This window comes from Marmota monax, unplaced genomic scaffold, assembly GCF_021218885.2.
Source record: "Marmota monax isolate L192 unplaced genomic scaffold, Marmota_monax_Labrador192_F-V1.1 WCK01_AAM20220418_F8-fsc00003, whole genome shotgun sequence".
NCBI lineage: Eukaryota > Metazoa > Chordata > Mammalia > Rodentia > Sciuridae > Marmota > Marmota monax.
The window spans coordinates 3,925,377-3,945,163 of NW_026694084.1; the positions used below are offsets into that span (position 1 = coordinate 3,925,377).

The 19,787-nt window shown below is 36.0% G+C and overlaps 1 protein-coding gene across 5 annotated transcripts in view; it reads left to right on the forward strand.

Moving 5' to 3' along the window:
* Esrp1 (epithelial splicing regulatory protein 1) overlaps positions 1-19,787 on the forward strand; it is a 58,577-nt gene that overhangs the window by 25,942 nt on the left and 12,848 nt on the right. For 4 of the 5 annotated variants that reach the window (XM_046464646.2, XM_046464647.2, XM_046464644.2 and 1 more), the window contains exons 11-13: positions 1,055-1,273; positions 3,415-3,613; positions 6,402-6,570. In XM_046464646.2, coding sequence (XP_046320602.1) covers positions 1,055-1,273; positions 3,415-3,613; positions 6,402-6,570 — 587 coding nt within the window. The remainder of the gene's footprint in view (positions 1-1,054; positions 1,274-3,414; positions 3,614-6,401; positions 6,571-19,787) is intronic. The other variant, XM_046464645.2, reaches the window with a different exon arrangement.

Here is a 19,787-nt window from a genome sequence, read left to right on the forward strand (position 1 = left end):
CTTGCCTGGCATGTGTGCGGCCCGGGTTCGATCCTCAGCACCACATACAAATAAAGATGTTGTGTCCGCAGAAAACTAAAAAATAAATAAATAAATAAATAAATAAAACATGTATAATATTAAAAAAAAAATCCATATCAAGATAGCTTGATTCCAAGAATATAAAATATACTCAAGATCTTCTTTCCTGATACCAGCTCAAATTTACATGGAAACTAAATTGCTCTTTATCTTTAGGGTCACCAAATGATTTTCTCAGTTTTTCATTATCTAACTGTTCTGTCTTGTGCTCTTACGTAACATATTTTAATGTCATTAAATATCATATTTTAATTTATTAAATATCATATTTTAATTTATTTAATATCATAATTTAATATTATATCTTAATATCATTTACAGTCATTATTTGGCCTGTGATTCCTTTACTAGGTCATTCTCTTTTATCCTTTACTAGGTCATTCTCTTTTATTTCTTGGGTTTGTTGGTGTATAAAGATAATATTAAGGGGAACACTATGTACTTAGTGAAATGAAATTCAATAAATTGCCACAACAGTCCATATTTAGCAATATGTCCAAATTTTTATAAAAGAAACAGACTTTAAGGACACTTGTCCTAAGGTAGGTGGTGATATATCTGTTTAGGTGGATATATCCTTAATTATAAGCATGTTGTGTTGTGTGTGGTGTATGTCTTATGTAGTTGACAGAAGTGGGTATCATGCTTTCCCATCTGAAATGCATAAATCCCTTTCTTCATTGGTGCTTCTCCAACTTTAATGTACTTATGAATCATCTGAGGATCTTGTTAAAATGCAGATTCAAATTCCCTGGGTCTAGAATGGAGCTGAGACTGTATTTCTTGCATGTGTGTGCGTGTACTTGTGCACACACTGGGGATTGAACCCAGTGTTCTAATCATGCACGCTACCATTGGGCCACACTCCCAGCTCCCAGACTCTGTTTCTGATAGGCTTTCTAGTGATGTTGGTGCTGGTTTACAGATGGCATGGAAATAACAAAACTCTAAATCACTTTTGTTTTGAGTACAGGTGCTGAATCGGTTCTCCTCGGCCCCCCTCATTCCACTTCCAACCCCTCCCATTATTCCAGTACTACCTCAGCAATTTGTGCCCGCTACAAATGTTAGAGACTGTGTACGTCTTCGAGGTCTTCCCTATGTGGCCACAATAGAGGACATCTTGGACTTCCTGGGGGAGTTCTCCACAGATATTCGTACACATGGGGTTCACATGGTATTGAATCACCAGGTAAGAGAGTTGCTTATTGGAAATCTTCTTTAATCTTTCTGTTTCTCAAAAGCTCTCCTCTAATAAAAGAGCATAGGTATTCTTAAGTGTTACACTGAGTCTGGATTTAACTGAATCTTTGGAATGTATTCTAGAAAGAATGCTGTTTTTCGTATAATTCCTATTCAACTCTGATTCCTTCATCACATAAATGCATCCAATTACCAGTAATGTGGTGGGAGCCAAATATATTTTCAGTGTATACATTTTCCTGTTGCAGGTACTGAATTCTGCAACTGCTAGTTTGAGATGAAAGCAATCATAGATAACATGTACTATAGATAACAAGCATGCTATGTTCCAGTGTCCATATGCTGTTTAGAAATCATTTCATATTTTGCTTCATATACATGTTAGACATAAAATCATATTCAGTAGAGTGCAAACTCGATGAGGACTCATGTGCATGCCATCTGGATGTATTTTTCAGTACATGGGTGTAAAGTATTTTTGAGTTTGTTACTTGATTTCTGGTTAAATAAAATTAATCATATTATTTGCAGCATTTTGTGCTGTCTTAAGCAGGACAAAGTTCTAAATACTCACAAGCAAAGTAGTTTAAACTTGACAACTCTTTATTAAAAGAAAACTGTATTAGTATTTGAAAGCTAGATGTTCTCTACACATTAAGGGTTTTATATAGGTTTGTATTGGAGACATTAATCATTTTCTAACTACTAATCCCCTACTTTTTACTTGGAGGTTTGGTGATTTTCATAACTGTAATCTGTCTTTTCACTGGAAAGTACATACTACTCGATACAAGGAATCAAAAAATCCTGAGCCCTGACTTAGAATGAATATGTGCTGGTATAGAAAACTAACTCTTAAGCTATTACTATTAAGCCATATAATATTTTATCTGACAATCCCCTAGCATGCTTTACCCATAAGAGAACTTTTGAATAAAATTTCTCAAAAGACAGCATCACAAGGGAATTATTTCTTTTTGAGTCATCGTTTCTATCTAGGGTCCATTCCTTTCTGATTGACAACAGTAGACAGATTTTCCTCTCATTGACCCCCATGACCTATTGTGACTACACTGGAGAAAAATGTTGCTTTGATGATACAGTCTCTTAGTTGCCTTGAGGATGTTAGGTTTCCATCTTGGGCTGGGTTTGTTGCTAATTTCCCTGGTATGGTAACTTGCATGGTAATAATTTTGACTAAATACTCCCTAAGAGACTAAGAGAAAACTATAAAGTAAGAAAGCAGTTTTATAAGATGGTTGTTTTTTTTTTTTTTTTAACCCCCATAAAATGTTTGGGCTAAATAAAGCTAAGAGATTCTAGGTCTGTCTACAGACCTTAATTTTTTGGAAGTACTGGGGATTGAACCTAGGACCTCTACATGCTATACAAGTGCTCTTTCACTTAACTACATCCCCAGCCCAATTATGAGTTTGTTTTAAATAGGGAAATTTAGCAAGCTATTACTAATAAGGAATGTCTCTGAACACCTACCTGTTTGAGCAAGGTTAAAGTGGAGGTCTTAAGTGAAGAGGAAAGAGAAGGGTTCGAAGGCAGGGCCTGATGGTGCATCTCTACCCTTGAAATTCCTAGTTCCTTACCCACAAGCCGCGTTCCACTATAAGCTTCAAGGATGAGGGAAAAGTGAAAGGATTGTAGCAGGTCACTGATGAACTAAAACTGAGAGCCAAAAGAAAACATTGGTTTGTTCAGTTTCCTGTAGGAGGATGCATAAAGCTTTGATAGATACTGGTTCTCTTACTAGCTTTTCTCAATCAAATGAGATTTAATCGGATTTTTAAGAAGGGAAAAAAAATCCAGTATCCAATCCTGTATTTTGAAACTGCAGTCACAAGGAGATGCTTTCAAAACTCTGTAAATCTGATACTAACTTAACAGAAACCAAAAAGGATCACTTTCAGCTCTGAGCTCTCAAAACCGTTTCTTCAAGGTTTTGTGGGCATCCTGGTGATTAGGTGATGAAATGCAAGTCAGATTGAGTGGAGCACACTGTCACCCAGATTTTGTGGCTCACATGTCTGTACTATTGCATGTTTTATAAGCAACCATTTACTTCCTTGTTGAAGGAGACAGTCTCCTTTTGTTTTTATTCTTCCCCCACACACTCAGGGCCGCCCATCAGGAGACGCCTTTATCCAGATGAAGTCTGCAGACAGAGCATTTATGGCTGCGCAGAAGTGTCATAAAAAAACCATGAAGGACAGATATGTTGAAGTCTTTCAGTGTTCAGCTGAGGAGATGAACTTTGTGTTAATGGGGGGCACTTTAAATCGAAATGGCTTATCCCCGCCGCCATGTAAGTTACCATGTAAGTTTTTCTTGGGTCTTGGCGCTATTCTACGCTATATGCTGGTAGGTGCTTAAGCTGCTTTCATAACTTTCTGTGCCCCTGGTTCTTTCTGAGGCAGGCAAGGTGGTTACATAAGGCTTTCCCATCTGAAATCAGTAGTATCTGGTAATCATTTAAGACCTTGGTTGTGGACACCCATAATTAGAGATGCTACAAAATACCTCCTTTCAAATTATATTCTTGCTTTTCCAGTGATAAGCACTTGATTTCTGAAGCTTAGTGTGCTCCAGATAAGCACTGACTCTGGGAGGCAACCTGGCTATGTAGATATTTTAATACGCATTTAAAGGTAAAATATAAGTATGACTGGATTCTTTTTCTTTTCTTTCTTTTTTCTCTCTTTTGTTTTTTTTTTAATACACTAAACTTTAAGAAGGGTAATTTGATGCTTATTTTGCATTTTTAACTTTAAGCATCAAATGTATTTTGAAAATGATAACCTGGAGAGCTTTCCTATTATTGTCCAGGATATCTGGAATGAGCAAGTTAGTTAAAAAAAAAAAAAAAAAAAAAAAAACATATATATGTGTATATATATACACTAACACACATATAAATGCGTTAATGAATTAGCCAAAGTTTCCATTGGATCACAGGATCAGTGCTTAATTAACAAGTCATGCTCTTGCTCATTGGCAACTGGGTGCAAGCCATCTGGAATCCTATTTGAGAGGAATAAGCCCTGAAATTTAGGGAACAAGTTCTTAGGCAATGGCTAAGGAATATGTCAAAACTTGAGTCATTTTATGCAGTTTTCACCTGTAAGTAGACATACCTTCGTAGTCATGTTGGGTATGTTTAAAGAACATAGTGCTTAGAATACCATTCAAAGATAACTGAGAAATAAACTGAATTCATGTGTTTGATTTCAGTAAATTTGAGCAGTTTTAGGAGTTTCGCTTTACTTTGTACTAAATAGGAATCTATATCAATTAATCTGTTTGATAAAGTATTATTTGTAGAACACTCAGTGGGGCTTAATCCTTTTTTTCCCTTTGGAATTCCTAAATGCTAATATTCTGTTTACCTGCTGCTTGCTGTTGGTGAAGAGTTGATCTTTAAATGAATAAAGTTTTGAAAATTTATGTTTGAGTCGAGAAAATCGCTTAAAGTAATCTTAGTTGTGTGTCTTCTATCAATTACCAAAAATGTCTGTAGCTTTTATGACATCCTTCTGTGACAGTCTGTCAGAAGTGAGATAAGGGAATTTCCCTACTGTTTATAGCTCAGGGTATTCTGCTGTGATATCCTTTTACTTTGGTCTTGTCTTGGTGAAAAACTATTTATTACAGACTTACACATTATTTCCTCCCTTTTTTCCCCTAAGAATGGAAGAACATAGTTTAGGTGAATGCCTAATTATAAAGCAACCATAAAACTTACAGAAATTGCATGATTTTATCTTCAAGACTAATGCAGTTAACATTTTTTACTAAAGAGTTTCTTGGTAAAGAAATGTTGCAAAAGTCTCACTGATACCTTAGAATTCAGCACTTACTTTGTTAAGAAGGAACACTTCAAGGTCAATTTCATTTATGTAATCTGCACATACACACCTGATTCTCTTTTCAAAATACCATGCTTTCATTTGAGGAACGTTCAAATCTTAGCAGCCTATTCTCCTCTGGTTGTCAAAAATTCTACCTTTTTTTTTGTTGTTGTTTTGAAGCAGAACAGACCCAATACCATATGTTTTGTCTTATTGTTCAGAGGCATTGCTTGATAGTTTTGAAAGCAGAATATGAGCACAAACTACATAATTTTTTATAATAGGCACCTTGATTTGCAATCTTGGTCTTTTTGTGGTCTCTTTAAGTTTTTAGGTGTCTAACATTTGATACAGTTTTTGATGAGGATTAAAGAGGCACCTGTAAGTTGAATGTGAGATCAACATGTTGGTCTTTGGTGTATGTACCCATGTTCAACTGGTTGTCTTACTCCATAGAATTATAGAAACTCATATGAACAACAGACAATTGGAAATCATCTTAGAGATTTTCATGTGAAAAAGTTACTCTTTGGGCCTCTGCTACTTGCAAAATTTGGGGGTTCTAGATATGAAACTTAAATCAGGGACCCCAACTTCAGTCTGCTTCATAGTTCTCTCTTGTGTTCCATGCAGATGGTCTGGCTAGTTGTGCTCATCTCATTATGTGGAAGCTAGCAGCCAGCTACCCTAACTTGAGAGGGTTTCTGAGTGAGAAGAAGGATAACCCAAAAATAAAGGAATTTGTGTCCCATCCCCTCCCCCCTTAAGCACCCATGGCACTGGGGATTGATCCCAGGGTTCAAGAATGCTTGAACCTCTTCACTATCTTCTCAGCTCCCAGGCCCATTTTCTGTTAAACCTGAGGCAGCTCTCTTCAGGGATGTTTCCCAGGTTGGGTTTATTTGTTTGTTTGGGTTTTGTCCTCTTTCTTTCTTTTTTAACAGCTAATATAGATTAGCTTCAAAGTCCACCTTCTGGGTTCCCTTTGGGGAGAACAACACAGAGGTGATCTACTCTCTTAAGGTTAGTTCACTGTGGCACAGTGTGTGCTTTGGCATAATATGTGGTGAAGAGTGTTTTTCATAATAACCTTTTTCATTTCATGCTGTGCTGAAGGATAGATAACATCTATAGCCTCAAAAAGGAAATCGCTTGGGAAGATGTGAAGAACCTTTTTCAGTTAAAAGTATAGATGCTATAGTGGCTCCATGGCTTTAGTATAGACATGTCTCAAAGACTCTCTCTTTGCTTATTTAGGCCTGTCTCCTCCTTCCTACACATTCCCAGCTCCTGCAGCAGTTATTCCCACCGAAGCTGCCATTTATCAGCCCTCTGTGCTTTTGAATCCACGAGCCCTGCAGCCCTCCACAGCGTACTACCCAGCGGGCACGCAGCTCTTCATGAACTACACAGCCTACTATCCCAGGTAAGGCTCTGAAGGAAGTAGAAATGAGGGACAGAAACAAAGGACTCCTTTGATAGCCAGTGTTGAGCTCACAAAAGAATATTGTCTGCCACATTGAAGGTTAACATGGCAGGCCACAGCTTTGGGTCATATCTCTGACCAAGAAGGTTGTTTCAAGACAAATTGAAAGAAGTTTATTTTTTTTAACCATATTGGATAGCATAATCTTTTAGGTTACCTATGTATTACAACTTCCCTTTTTTACTCCTCCTATTGTAGGGCTGTGAGTAGCACTAATAATCTTTGCAATAAGGTGACAATAGGGGAATGAATCATAAAATAGAAAAATCTTTAATGGGAACAATTATGTTTTTTAATTGATACATTATAATTATGCATAATGTAGGGAATCCTTGTTACATATTCATACATGAGGGCCGGGGATATAGCTCAGTTGGTAGAGTGCTTGCCTCAAAAGGCCTTGGGTTCAATCCCCAGCACCACCAAAAATAAAAAATAAAAATAAAAAGCATATTCATATATGAACCTGGTATTACAACATAATTTGGCCAATATTGGGAACAGTTGTACTTTTAAGTAGCATAAACTGAACGTCAACCCACAATACATGAAAATTGTTGCTTTAAATTTTCCCAGAGTCTGATTCTTTTCCCCTTAAATCTTTATTATAAACAAATCCAGAATTAAAGTACTCAATATTTTCTTAGGGTTAGTATATTTATATTTTAAGTATTTTATTCTTTTCACTGGCATTAAATTTTGGAGAGGTAACATGGCATAATGGAAAGGAAATTTTCAGTCTGGAAGTTGGGACATCTGAGTTTCATACCTTCTAACTGGGGAAAGTCACTTCACATTTATGGATCTTATAAAATAATGGGGTTGGCTAAGCTTTTGGAGTCCCTTTCAGGACTTTGCTTGTGATTCTAACTTGGTTATGTAAGGAATGACCTCTCATTCTTTCAAATTATTTTTCAAAAAAGAAAAAAAAAAAAGGTAAAAAATATCTGTTTGGCCAGTGACATTTTTATTGATGTAAAATTTTAGTTTGGAATAAACAATATTCAAAATTTTTAAAAAGCCATTTATATCAAGATTTTCTTTCTTTCTTTCTAAGCTAGTTAGACTGAATGTTTCAAGTACATGTATGAATTTGTAAGTGAGGTTTTGAATAAATGGCCTGGAACAAATCCACTGATCCCTGTAGTTGAATTTATTTTCCTTCTTCCTCCAATATAGTGTTTTTTAGTTGGGAGCAAAAACTTTAGGGCTACCTAATAGTCCCCTTTAGTTACATTCGTTTATTTTATGAGAAGTTTTTCAAACATCAGTAGTATTGAAAATATTTGTTCTACTGGTGAAGAATAGGAAGAAAGTTGTGATAGTTGTCGTCTGGTTGCATTGAAAAGGTTCAGAAGCATGAGTAACTGTTCATGGTTGAGTTCTGAGCCAGGCATCTGGCCCAACATCAATCTCTCACCTTCTCTGGACCCTTGAGATAATTACTTAATGCTAGTGGGCCCTGGCTATGAGGAACATCTTTGTCTACCTTTCTTATATCATCAGAGTGTCAGGGGTGGAATGCGTTGTGCCTCTGAGTGCGTTGTGCCGTTCTTGTGCATACAATGCATTTGCAGAGTGTACAGTCCCATCACTGACTCACTATCTGGGCCTTGTCACAAGGAGGAAACTGTTAATAATGAGACCATGAGTCTGGAAGCCCCAAAGGCAGGAGGAAATGACATTTATGGCTTAATCACTTCTGTAGTTTTGGGCTCCTTCCTGTAGATTATTTTTCAACTAGTAATTTTAAAGATTATAATGTGCCCGTTAAGTCTGAGAATGTAGAGGCACAATGAGTGAAAGACCATTTCATATACCTGCATGTGCACTTTTAAGTACTGCACTGTCCACATTCCTTTTTTGTCATTGTTTTCGGGGAATGGGAGGGAGTGTGCTGAGGATTGAACTCCGTGGTACTCAACCACTGAGCCACATCCCCAGCCCTATTTTGTATTTTATTTAGAGACAGGGTCTCACTGAGTTGCTTAGTGCCTTGCTATTGCTGAGGCTGGCTTTGAACTCGAGATCCTCCTGTCTCAGCCTCCCAAGCTGCTGGGATAACAGGCATATGCCACCACTCGTGACTTGTCATTGTTTTTAAAACTTGTTATTATATCTACCCTAGGGAAAGAGGGTACAATTGTTTGTTTTAATTCTTTCTAGATTTACATGACCGTAGAGTGTGTTTTGACATATTATACATACATGGAATATATAACTTATCCTAATTAGGATCCCGTTCTTGTGGTTGTACATGATGTGGAGTCTCACTGGTTGTGTATTCCTCTATGAACATAGTAAAGTTATGCCTGATTCATTCTGTCTTTCCCATTTCCATCCTCTCCCTTTCCTTCATTCTTTTTTGTCTAATCCAATAAACCTCTCTGTATCTCATTCTTATAACTTTTTATAATATCCCCAAAGTAAAAATACCTCAGAATTTAAGTTTATTTTTAGATATCCAAACTTTAAATATTCCTCTGTGAACCAAAGCTCATATTTATCTTTAAATACATATATTTCTGTAGAAATGGAATTTTTGAATTGAAGGTCATGTGTGTTTAAGCTAACACTTACCAGTAACTCTTAATATGTTTTACTATTTTAACTTATGTTTCCCCAATTCTATTGAAATTATCTGCACAAATATATGAAATTAAATAAGCATGAGGTCTATATGCTCTTAGTTATATTATAAAAATCTGGCAAAAAAATTTTTAAAGATATTTTGCAATGCTTGGGATCAAAAATGCCAACCAAGCACTCTACTCCTGAGCTACAGCCCAGCCTGGAGTAATTTAAGAAGCAAATTCCAAAAACAAAATATTTAATTGTTTTGGCATAACAACAACATTTTTTAATCTGATGTGGCAGTAGGGCTATTTGAGGCTTTTGAAAAACTTTGTAAATTTTCAAGTGTATTTATGCCTATTCTTTGATAGGTAGGAACCTTTTGAGAGGAACCTAGGTTTAAAAAAAAAAAACAAAACAGGATATTAATCAACAGCTCTGGGGCTACAGGTGCTTGCCTACCATATGCAAGGCCCTGGGTTCTATTCCCAGCACAATAAATAAATAGGCAACAGAAGTCATTTATCTGGATACTGGGGATTGAACCCAGGACCTGGTGCTTGACTCCAGCCTTAGCTACAAACCTAGCCCCTACACTAAAATTTTAAATTCTCACCCTTTTGTGGGGGTTTGGTGCTACTGACATTGAATCCAGGGGCACTTAGCCACTGAGCCACATTCCCAGCCCTTTTTAAATTTTTTTTTAAATTTTGAGACACTGTCTAACTAAGTTGCTAAGGCTGGCCTTTAACTTGCAATCCTCCTGCCTGTCTTCCAAGTCACTGGTATTATAGATGTGCACCCCACAATTTTTTAATAAAATATGTCAATTTAACGTCAGATTAATTCAGTATGATGTGCTCACAATAACGAATATGTTCACTTAAGTGATCATTACTTTAAAATATAAAAATGCTAATGTATTTTGCAGGTTTGAAAAAGTGGTTATTTTAAAATGATTTTTAATTATTTGAGCTGTGTAACTTTTAGTTTAAATGAGTAAACTCTGAGCATTTTCTACATGCACTGTATTGGAAGTATCACAGTTAATAAAAATTTAGACTCTGGTGTAAAGTGGCTGGCAGAATTTGCACCTGTGCAAAGTCAGTGACATAAGGACTCCTACAGCCTGAGGTGGAGGGGCTTTGTCTCTATTTTGTCTCTTCTAACTTGTTGTGTTCAAAATTTGGAAGATAAGCTCAGTAGTGACATTGCTCTGAGATATAGTACCTTGAGTTACTTGAGGAATATTTAAGGAAAAGATATGATACAAAGAATGCTTTTCATCTATTTTTAAATAAATTAGCAGTCTGAATGTGTGACTGTTACAACAGCATCTTGAAGAGCAAATGAAATGACTACACATGTGACTCAAGTGGTTTTCTCCTTTCCCTTGGAGAAGAAGGTTTCAGTTCCCAAGTGACCATGGCTTAGCCAAGATTCAGAAGAATTAGAGAGGGCATCCATTGATGGCCACCCTGCTTGTCACTCCAGATGAGATAGATAATAGCCCAACTTTTCTCTCCCATCACACCAAGTCCTACCTTTTATTCTGACCTATCATTTTTCTTAGAAAAGAATATTGTTTTCATCAATGCTGTAGCACAGGTGAGAAACACTGCTTCTTCAAACATGAATTACTATAAATGTCTTGCATGTGACTGTTGCCTGGTCTTTTGTAGTACACTGTAAATAATGACAAGTAATATCATCTTGAGTCGGCAAAGGGAGCAAGCAAACTTTGACTTTTTTCCCCCATGAATGATGCTTTGCTCACATGTTTATGTGAACAACTTACTATGGGGGAAAATATTTTCTTAGGATAAACATTTCTTATAAAATCAGCTTATTTTTATATAAGCAATGAATATGTATAGTTAATAATACTGATGCATTTTATGGTCTTTGGTTTATAACACTTTATTGTATTCTATTTTGAAATTTTTTACAAATAAATGGGGAAAAAAATCAAGCATCTGAAAGATGCCTTTATTTTGTATTTTGAATCCTTATCTTGTTTATGATTTTTTTTTTTTTTGAGGTATTAAGGATTGAACCTAGGATTACATATATAAGCAAGCACTCAAGCGACTTAGCTACATCCTCAGCCCCACCATTTTTTTTTTTTTTTGAGTACATGAATCTTGATAAGTTGTTAAGTCTGGGCTTCAACTTGTAATCCTCTTGCCTCAGCCTCCCAAGTCACTGGTTGGGATTTCAGGCATACACCACTGCACCTGGCATTATTTTCTAGTACTTTGTCTATTTCTTTTCCTATCTGCCTTTTAGTTTTTCTGGTGCTAGGGATTGAACCCACTGCTCATGCATGTTAAGCATAGTTTTACCATTGAGATCCCCAAGGTCCTATAAATTTGATCGATTAATTGATTCATTGGTGCTGGGGGTTGAACCTATAGGCACTCTACCACTGAGCTACATCCCCAGTTCTTTATTTTATTTTTAAGTTGTAGATGAACATACAGTATCTTCTTCTTCTTCTTCTTTTTTTTTTTAATGTGGTGCTGAGGATCGAACCCAGTGCCACACACATTTGAGGCAAGTGCTTTACCATTGAGCTACAGCCCCAGCCCCTCAGTTCTTTTATTTTGTAAGTGTCAACTCTGTTACTGAGGTTGGCCTTGAACTTTCAATCCTCCTGCTTAAGCCTCCCAAGTTGCTGAGATATAGGTGTGTACCATCATGCCAGGCACTATGTTGTCTTTTAAACCATCTCTCTATTTCACCAAAATAAAAATGTCCTCAATTAGAAAACATTTTTTTTTTCATTTGAGTTCAAAATAATCAGTAAGCTACCTGGAAACAGCCAATGTTAACCAATAAACTGGAAAAGGGTTGCTTCTAGAGATAGGTTCTGATTTGTTGGGAGAAAATGGTAAGGGTGTGATTATCTTAACTTTTGTGAATGTGCTTCTCTGAAAATTGTCATCTTCTATACTTTGCCCAGGAACATAAATTTCCTTGGATCAGCTGGGCACATGGTATATACCTATAGACTCAGCTGCTCTGGAAGCTGAGGTAGGAGTATCACTTGAGCCTAGGAGTTGCAGACTAACCTGGGCAGCTTAGATCCTGAATCAAAAAATAAACAAAAAAGGTCCATGGAATACAGTGTTCTTTTATTGTTTCTTAAATTTTTCATCAACATAATACTTTCAGAGTTACTCTCCTGCCCCTCAAACCTCTAAGGATCACTTGGGTTATCATTTTGTACTTTTCATTGAGCAACAGGACTTATTATAATTTGTAGTACAGGAACCCATTTTCAAATAACAAATTGCTGGAGCAATCTTTAAGTAGACAGATTTGTATTTACAACACAATATGATGATAACTAGTATGTGGTTTATTTTATTTTTTATAGGTTGAATGTAATTGGAATAAATTTATTACTTACCTGACTTTTTCTGTGGTACATAAATTCATAAGTTGGGTTCAATAGTTTTTTGGTTTTTTGGAGGATTTCTTTTTTTTTGTTCCAAAATGGTTTTCTCGGATTTTTTTTTTAAACCAGGGATTGAACTCGGGGGCACTGAACCACTGAGCCACATCCCCAGTCCTATTTTGTATTTTATTTAAAGACAGGGTCTCACTGAGTTGCTTAGCACCTCCCCATTGCTGAGGCTGGCTTTGAACTCGTGATCCTCCTGTCTCAGCCTCCCAAGCTGCAGGGCTCATAGGTGTATGCCACCACACCTGGCTCCAAAATATTTTTTTATGTTTGTTGGTTACTTACACTTTTTCCAAGCAGTATGTGCACATGCCTGAGGAAGCTTATAGATCCTATCAGGAGAACTTACAGAAATCCAGGATTCACATGTAGTAGTGAGTACAGAGAGCTTCACTATTAATTTATGGAGAGTGTTGAAAATTTAACTTCTTTGAGGATTTTTTTTTTTTTTTTGAGAGAGAATTTTTTTAATATTTTTCTTCTTTAGTTTTTGATGGACACAACATCTTTATTTTTATTTTTATGTGATGCTGAGGATCAAACTCAGTGCCCTGCACATGCCAGGCGAGCACGCCACCGCTTGAGCCACATCCCCAGCCCCAATATCTATTTTTTATGTGGTGTTGAGGATCGAACCCAGTGCCTCATGCATAGTAGGCGAGCGCTCTACCTCTGAGCCCCAGCCCCTTGAGTTTTTATTTTAGATGAAACTTAGTGGGAGATCTCCACATGAATATTGACTCCAGGTTTACACTAGCAAGGATCGAAACAGTGTTTCTCCACTAATTTTCCAAATATGCAACCTGTAATACTAGCATGTTTATAAATGTTAGTGAAAAGGTCCATGCAGTAAGTTAGCAAAGCAGTGGGAATCAGCTTGCTTTCTGCAGGACCTCACAGAGCATTCCATATTAGTAGAGTATCGTCAGTCATTCAGAGGGGATAACACAATTCTCTCATTTTCTCTTAAACTGTTTCTCTAACAAGAAAGGTAATGCTTGCATCTTCTTGTCTCTAGGGAAATACAGCAAGTCTCAAATTCTTAATATTGTCATACTATGACTACTTTTAGTTTGGGAAGTCTCCTGATAGCATTCATTAGTGTTAGTGAAGTCATCTTTTTTTTTTTTTTTTTCAGGGAAATGGAATTTTTTTTCTACATTGTGTTTCAAAAAGTTTTTACCTAAATATGCAGAGGAACATTAAGGACTGCCATGGAGGAAGTCTTAGACAAGCTCATAATATTCACTCATGTGTTTCATTCAGCAGTTTCTTAACATGCACTCAGTGTACCTTACCAAAGGAACCTTGGCAGTGGTTCCAGGTAATCCATGTCTTTACAGCCATGATGTTCTCACAGGTTTCTGAATGTAAACATGTGGAAAAGCCACTCTTGTATTGTTTTCATTTTGGCTTCAACTCATCTCCTAGGCCACTGGTCCTTTGTCTGTTCAGGCAACCCCAGGTGGGGTTTCTCCCTCAGTTCAAGCACAGTCTCTTTGTTCACTTACTTGATGTGGTACAGTCTCTCTAGTACTCAGCCACCTTTGAACTCAAGTGTTTTGTTGAATTCATTTTGGCTCTGTTTTGTTCCTTTTTAGTGATGATAATTTGTGAACTTCTATAGCTTTTGAGTAGACGTAACTTTATTGGCACCTTTCATAGGTGAGACATTAATATTCTGGCACTGAAGAATCATTAACTTAAAAGTACAATGAAGGTTGCTAGCACAGTGGCTTACACCTGTAATCCCAGCTACTGAGGAGGATGAGGCATGAGGATCACAATTTCAAGTCTAGCCTGAACAACTTAAATAGTCTTTTTTTTTTTTTAGTTGTTGGTAGACATTTATTTATTTATTTATTTAATATATGGTGCTGAGAATCGAACCCAATGCCTCATGCATGCCAGGCAAGTGCGCTACCGCTGAACCACTAGACGCTTAAAAAAATAATAAAAATGAGGGCCAGAGCTGTGGTCAATGGCAGAGCGCTTGCCTAGCCTGCATGAGGCACTGAGTTCCATCCCTACCACATAAAAATAAACAAATAAAATAAAGGTATTGTGTCCATCTACAACTAAATAATAATAATAATAATAATAATAATAATAATAATAATAATAATAATAATAAAATGTGCCAGGCGCAGTGCCTTGCACTTGTAATCTCAGCAACTCGAGAAGCTGAGGCAGGACGATTGCAAGTTTGAAGCTAGCCTCAGTAACTTAGTGAGCCCTTAAGCAACTCAGTGAGAACCTGTCTCTAAATAAAATACAAAATGGGGCTGGGGATGTAGTTTAGGGGCCAAGTGCCCCTGGGTTCAATCCCCAGTTCTTCTTCTTCTTCTTCATCCTCCTCCTCATCATCATCTTAAATGGCAGAAGATGTAGTTCTGTTCTGGAGGTCAATCTCCAGTACTAAGCAGAGGGGTAAAATGGAGATAAGAACCTACAATAATGACTAATAATTGAACATAAAGATTAGATTGTGTTACTGATAGTCTTATTTTAATGAAGTAATTTATGTTCTTAAGAAAATTTTGTGTTTGAATTGTTTTTCTACTGCCTAATTTTATAACAGCTTTTATTGAGATAATTTGATAAGTTTGACCTTTTATTGTGTGGGAATGAACCCAGGGCTCCACACATTATAGGTAGCCCTCTAACACTGAGTCATACATCCCCAGCACAAAAATCAATTAATTTTTAATGTTTATTGGTTTATAGTATACTTGTTGAGTGTGCCGATAATTTTAGAATAATTTTACAATCTAACTTTTAGATAACTAACAGTCTGATTTTAGAATATTCTATCATCCCACGAAGAATCTTGTGCCCATGAGGAAATCTCACTTGCTGGGCTGGGATTGTAAGTGCTGGGAATTGAACCCAGGTCCTTGCATGTGCCAGGCAAGCACTCTGCCACTAAGCCATGTCTCCCACTCCTAAATAATATTCTGGTGATGAGTTTATTCCATGTTCAGTTTATGCATTCATCATTTGGTGACATTTGGAATTGTTTATGCCTTTTGGCTGTTAATACAGAAAGCAACTGTGAATGTGCATATTCAAGTTTCTCTGTGAACAAATGTTTCTGGTTTTCTTTGGTACATAGATAGGTTTGGTGGCCCATTTGTTAACTCCATTTAACTTTTAGAAAGTGCCAAATTCTTTTTCCAACTGACATCATCATTTTACATTGCTACCTGCAACGTATGCGAAGTCTAATTTCTTTTCATTCTTCCTTTTCTTATTTTATTTTGGTCATTTTCATAGATGCAGAATTATTGTTTTGATTTTTGTTTTCTTAAATGACTTGATTTTTAGCATCTTTTTATATGCTTATTAACCATTTAAAGATCATCTTTGGAGAATTGTTCAAATTCTTTGCATGTTTTAAAACCAGATATATTTTTTAAAGATGTTTATTTTTTGGAATTAGGAATTGAGTCCAGGGTACCGAGCTCCATCACCAGTCCTTTATTTGTTTGTTTTTGTTTTTTGAGTTAGAGTTTCACTACGTTGCTCATGCTGGCCTCAAACTTGTGATCCTCCTGTTTCAATTGCCTGAATCACTTGGATTTTTAGGCGTATACCATCACATTTGACAGGAGTTTTTTTGATTGCAAAATTTCTTCACATATTTTAAATATGAAATGCTGTAAGATATGATCTACAAATATTTTCTCTCAGTTTGTAAGTTGTCTTTTCATTTTATTATTGGTGTCTTTTATAACATAAATTTTGGGGCTGAGGATATAGCTTAGTGGTAGAACACTTACCTAGCAGAAGCAAGACCCTAGGTTCAATCCCAGTTCTGAAAAAAAAAAAAAAATAAGTTTAATAAAGATTATTTCTGCCTATCTCACTTTTGGTGTCATATCTAACTTTGTGCCACAAAAATTTACTACTATATTTTCTTGGAAGTGTTTCTTATATTTAGCTCTATAATTCAATTTATTATTATTATTATTTTTTTTTTGGTCAGTAAATTCACTCTTTTATCTGTGGATACTTCATTGTTCCAGCACCATTTATTGAACTGAACTTTGTTGTTTTGTTTTTCTTTGGTGCCAGGAATCAAACCCAGGACCTAGTGCTTAGCACATTCTAAGTACTCTCCCTACCATTGATGTACAAGCCCAGCCTAAGTACCACTTACTAAAAAGAGTATTCTTCTCACATGAAATTGCATTTGAATACTTGTCAAAAATAACTGACCATTGAGTGCTGTGGCACACACATTATAGGATTACTTGCCTGTAATCCCAGTGGCTTGGGAGGCTGAAGCAGGATGATCACCTCAGCAAAATTGAAGTGCTAAACAACTCAGTGAGACCCTGTCTCTAAATAAAATACAAAAAATAGGGCTGGAGATGTGGCTTAGTGGTTGAGTGCTCCTTAGTTCAATAGCCAGTACATAACCCCCACCCCTACCCCCCACCAATCAATTGACCAAGAGTGTAAGGGTTTCTGTTTTCTCATCTGTTCCATTGATATATATGCCTATCTTCAGACTAATACCACAACGTCTTGATTGTTGTAGCTTTGTAGTAAGATTTGAGTTTGGGAAATGTTTAGTCTTACTTTTGGTCTTTTTCAAGAGAGTTTTCAATTCTGTTTTTTAAATAGATATATTTTAGCTTTGTTCAGCCTTATCAAAATTTTCAAAATAAAAAAGCCAGTTGCAAATTTTTTTCTTTTTGATTTTTCCTATGTATGTGCATGTGTGTGTGATGCTACTGGGAATCAAACTCAGAGCTTCATGCATGGTATGTAAGCCCTCCGGCTAGTTATAATTTTGATAATTACAGCATGAATCTGTAGACCACTTTGGAAGGTGTGGCCATTTTAACAATACTGTTTTCTATTCATGAACATGAACTTTTTTAGTTGTAGATGGACATAATACCTTTATAAAGTGATACTTTGTGAATTTAGATGTACAAATTTTGCACTTTTAAGCTTTTTTTCCAGGTATGTTGTTATTGTTGTTGCTATTGTAAATGGACTTATTTTCTTAGTTTTTCTTGTTGTAGTGTATGGAAATGCAATTGACCTATATTTTGTATTGATCTTGTATTTTGTTAACTTACTGAAAGGGTTTATTATAGTGGCATTTTAGTAAATTCCTTTCGATTTCCTATATGCAAGTTTGTATTCTATAAATTACTCATTTTTGCTTACCAGTAATTCACCAAAAAAAAAAAAAAAAAAAAACCTTGGAGTTTAGGATTTAAGTTGCTGAAAAATTTTTGATCCCTATCAGGCAGATATATTGCATACTTGATTTTCTTTATGATTCCTTGTATATAGCAGCTAATATTTATTGTGAAAAATAAATGTAGGAATTCAAGTTGTATTTACGCTTCATCAGTATGTGCTACTTTAGAAGCTAAATAATTGTCCTTTATAAGCTTAAGTCTCTGGTTGTATAAGTTTTATCTTTTTTTTTTTTTTTTGATTCTTTTTTTTTATTATTAGTTTTATTTTTAATCTTGAGTGTATTCTGAGGGTACTAGAGACCCTAAGCTTATAGATCTGTAGGCAAAGGTAATAGAATAAGCCAGGACAGTGCCATAAAAATTAATGAATTAGAGCCAGGCGTGGAGGCATATACCTGTAATCCCAGTGACTCGGGAGGCTGAGGTAGGAAGATCACAAGCCCAAAGCCAGTCTCAGCAACTTAGCAAGTAACTCGGCAAGACCCTGTATCTAAATAAAATATAAAGAAGAGCTGGGTATGTGGCTCAGTGGTTAAGCACCTCTGGGTTCAATCCCCATTACCAAAAGAAAAAAAAGAAGAAAAGAAAAAAAGAAATTAATTAGTATGCTGAGGAAATGAACAGATTTTCATATCTTACATGGAAAATTCCGAGTAACTAGTAATGAAATACATGTAGAGCAAATAAGATCTTTGAATGGTAATGGTTGTATAGAAGAATAATGTTGAAGTAGAAGTTGAGAAATCTAGTTGGTTCTTCTAGTTTGGCAAAGAGCTAATTGGTTGTGTTCAGTTAGGAAATTATTTAACTTTTTTTTTTTTTCTTTTTCCCTTGGCACTGGGTATTGAACCAAGAAACTTAACCATGTTAGGCAAGTGCTCTAACACTGAACCATGACTTCATTTCTATTTTTACCTCTGTAAAAAGAGAGGAGGTATGGCTGATGATAGCCAATCCTATGCCAACCCAAAATTCAACATTCCCTCTGTCTCAAGCCTCTTGGGTATACATTCGTTAACTTGGAATCTCTAACAGTAATTATCAACCTTGGTTTCCGTAGGGATTGCTTGAACTGCTTTACATTAATGCCTTGTTTTGCTTCTCTTCAGTTTATAATTCTTAATTTGGTTGGGCAGGCTCTTAGGTATAAAAATCTCCTTAAGTGATTCTAATTTACAAATAAAATTGAGGGCCACTGCCTCAGAGACTTAAAAGTTCAGAACAGTTTTGATGTCAGGTAATATTTTTGAGTTTCCATTATTTTACAAATGATGAAATAGACATAGTAATGGGTAGGAAGAGGGTGATGGCATGGTATTTTATGGAGTAATTTGATAGGTTAAATCATTGTATCTGAAGAACAATTCTGTGAAACTACAAAGATGGTAACCATTCCCGTTTAGCAGACAGGAAAGTTGAATTTAGAAAAGTTGAGCTGCTCTAGGTTACTGTGCTTGTATGAGGAGTGTTGGTTTAGAGACACATTCATATTAACTCATCTGTTCAAATTATGTAAGATAGATACTCGAAAAGATTTTTAGTGCCTCTCATTTTGTGTTTGTCTTTGAAATGGGATAATACCTAGTTAGGAAGAGGAATAGGAGATAATAATCTAAAGTTGGGAGTCTATATTATTCTTTAAGCCTATGACTTGTAGGCAAAAAAGGTCCCTATTTTAAATTACAGTTATCTGGCCACCAGTTGTGATAGAAAGCAGATAGAGTGGGGGGCAGTGTAAAGTTAATTGTGAGAGTAGCATAGTGATTGCTGGGGTTGCCACATGAAGTTAGGTGTTCACTTGGCTTGTGCTCCTTAGAGGTAACTGCTGCAGGTAATACCAGGAGGACCCATTAATCAATATTCTCTTATTAATGGTGACTATTTTAGTT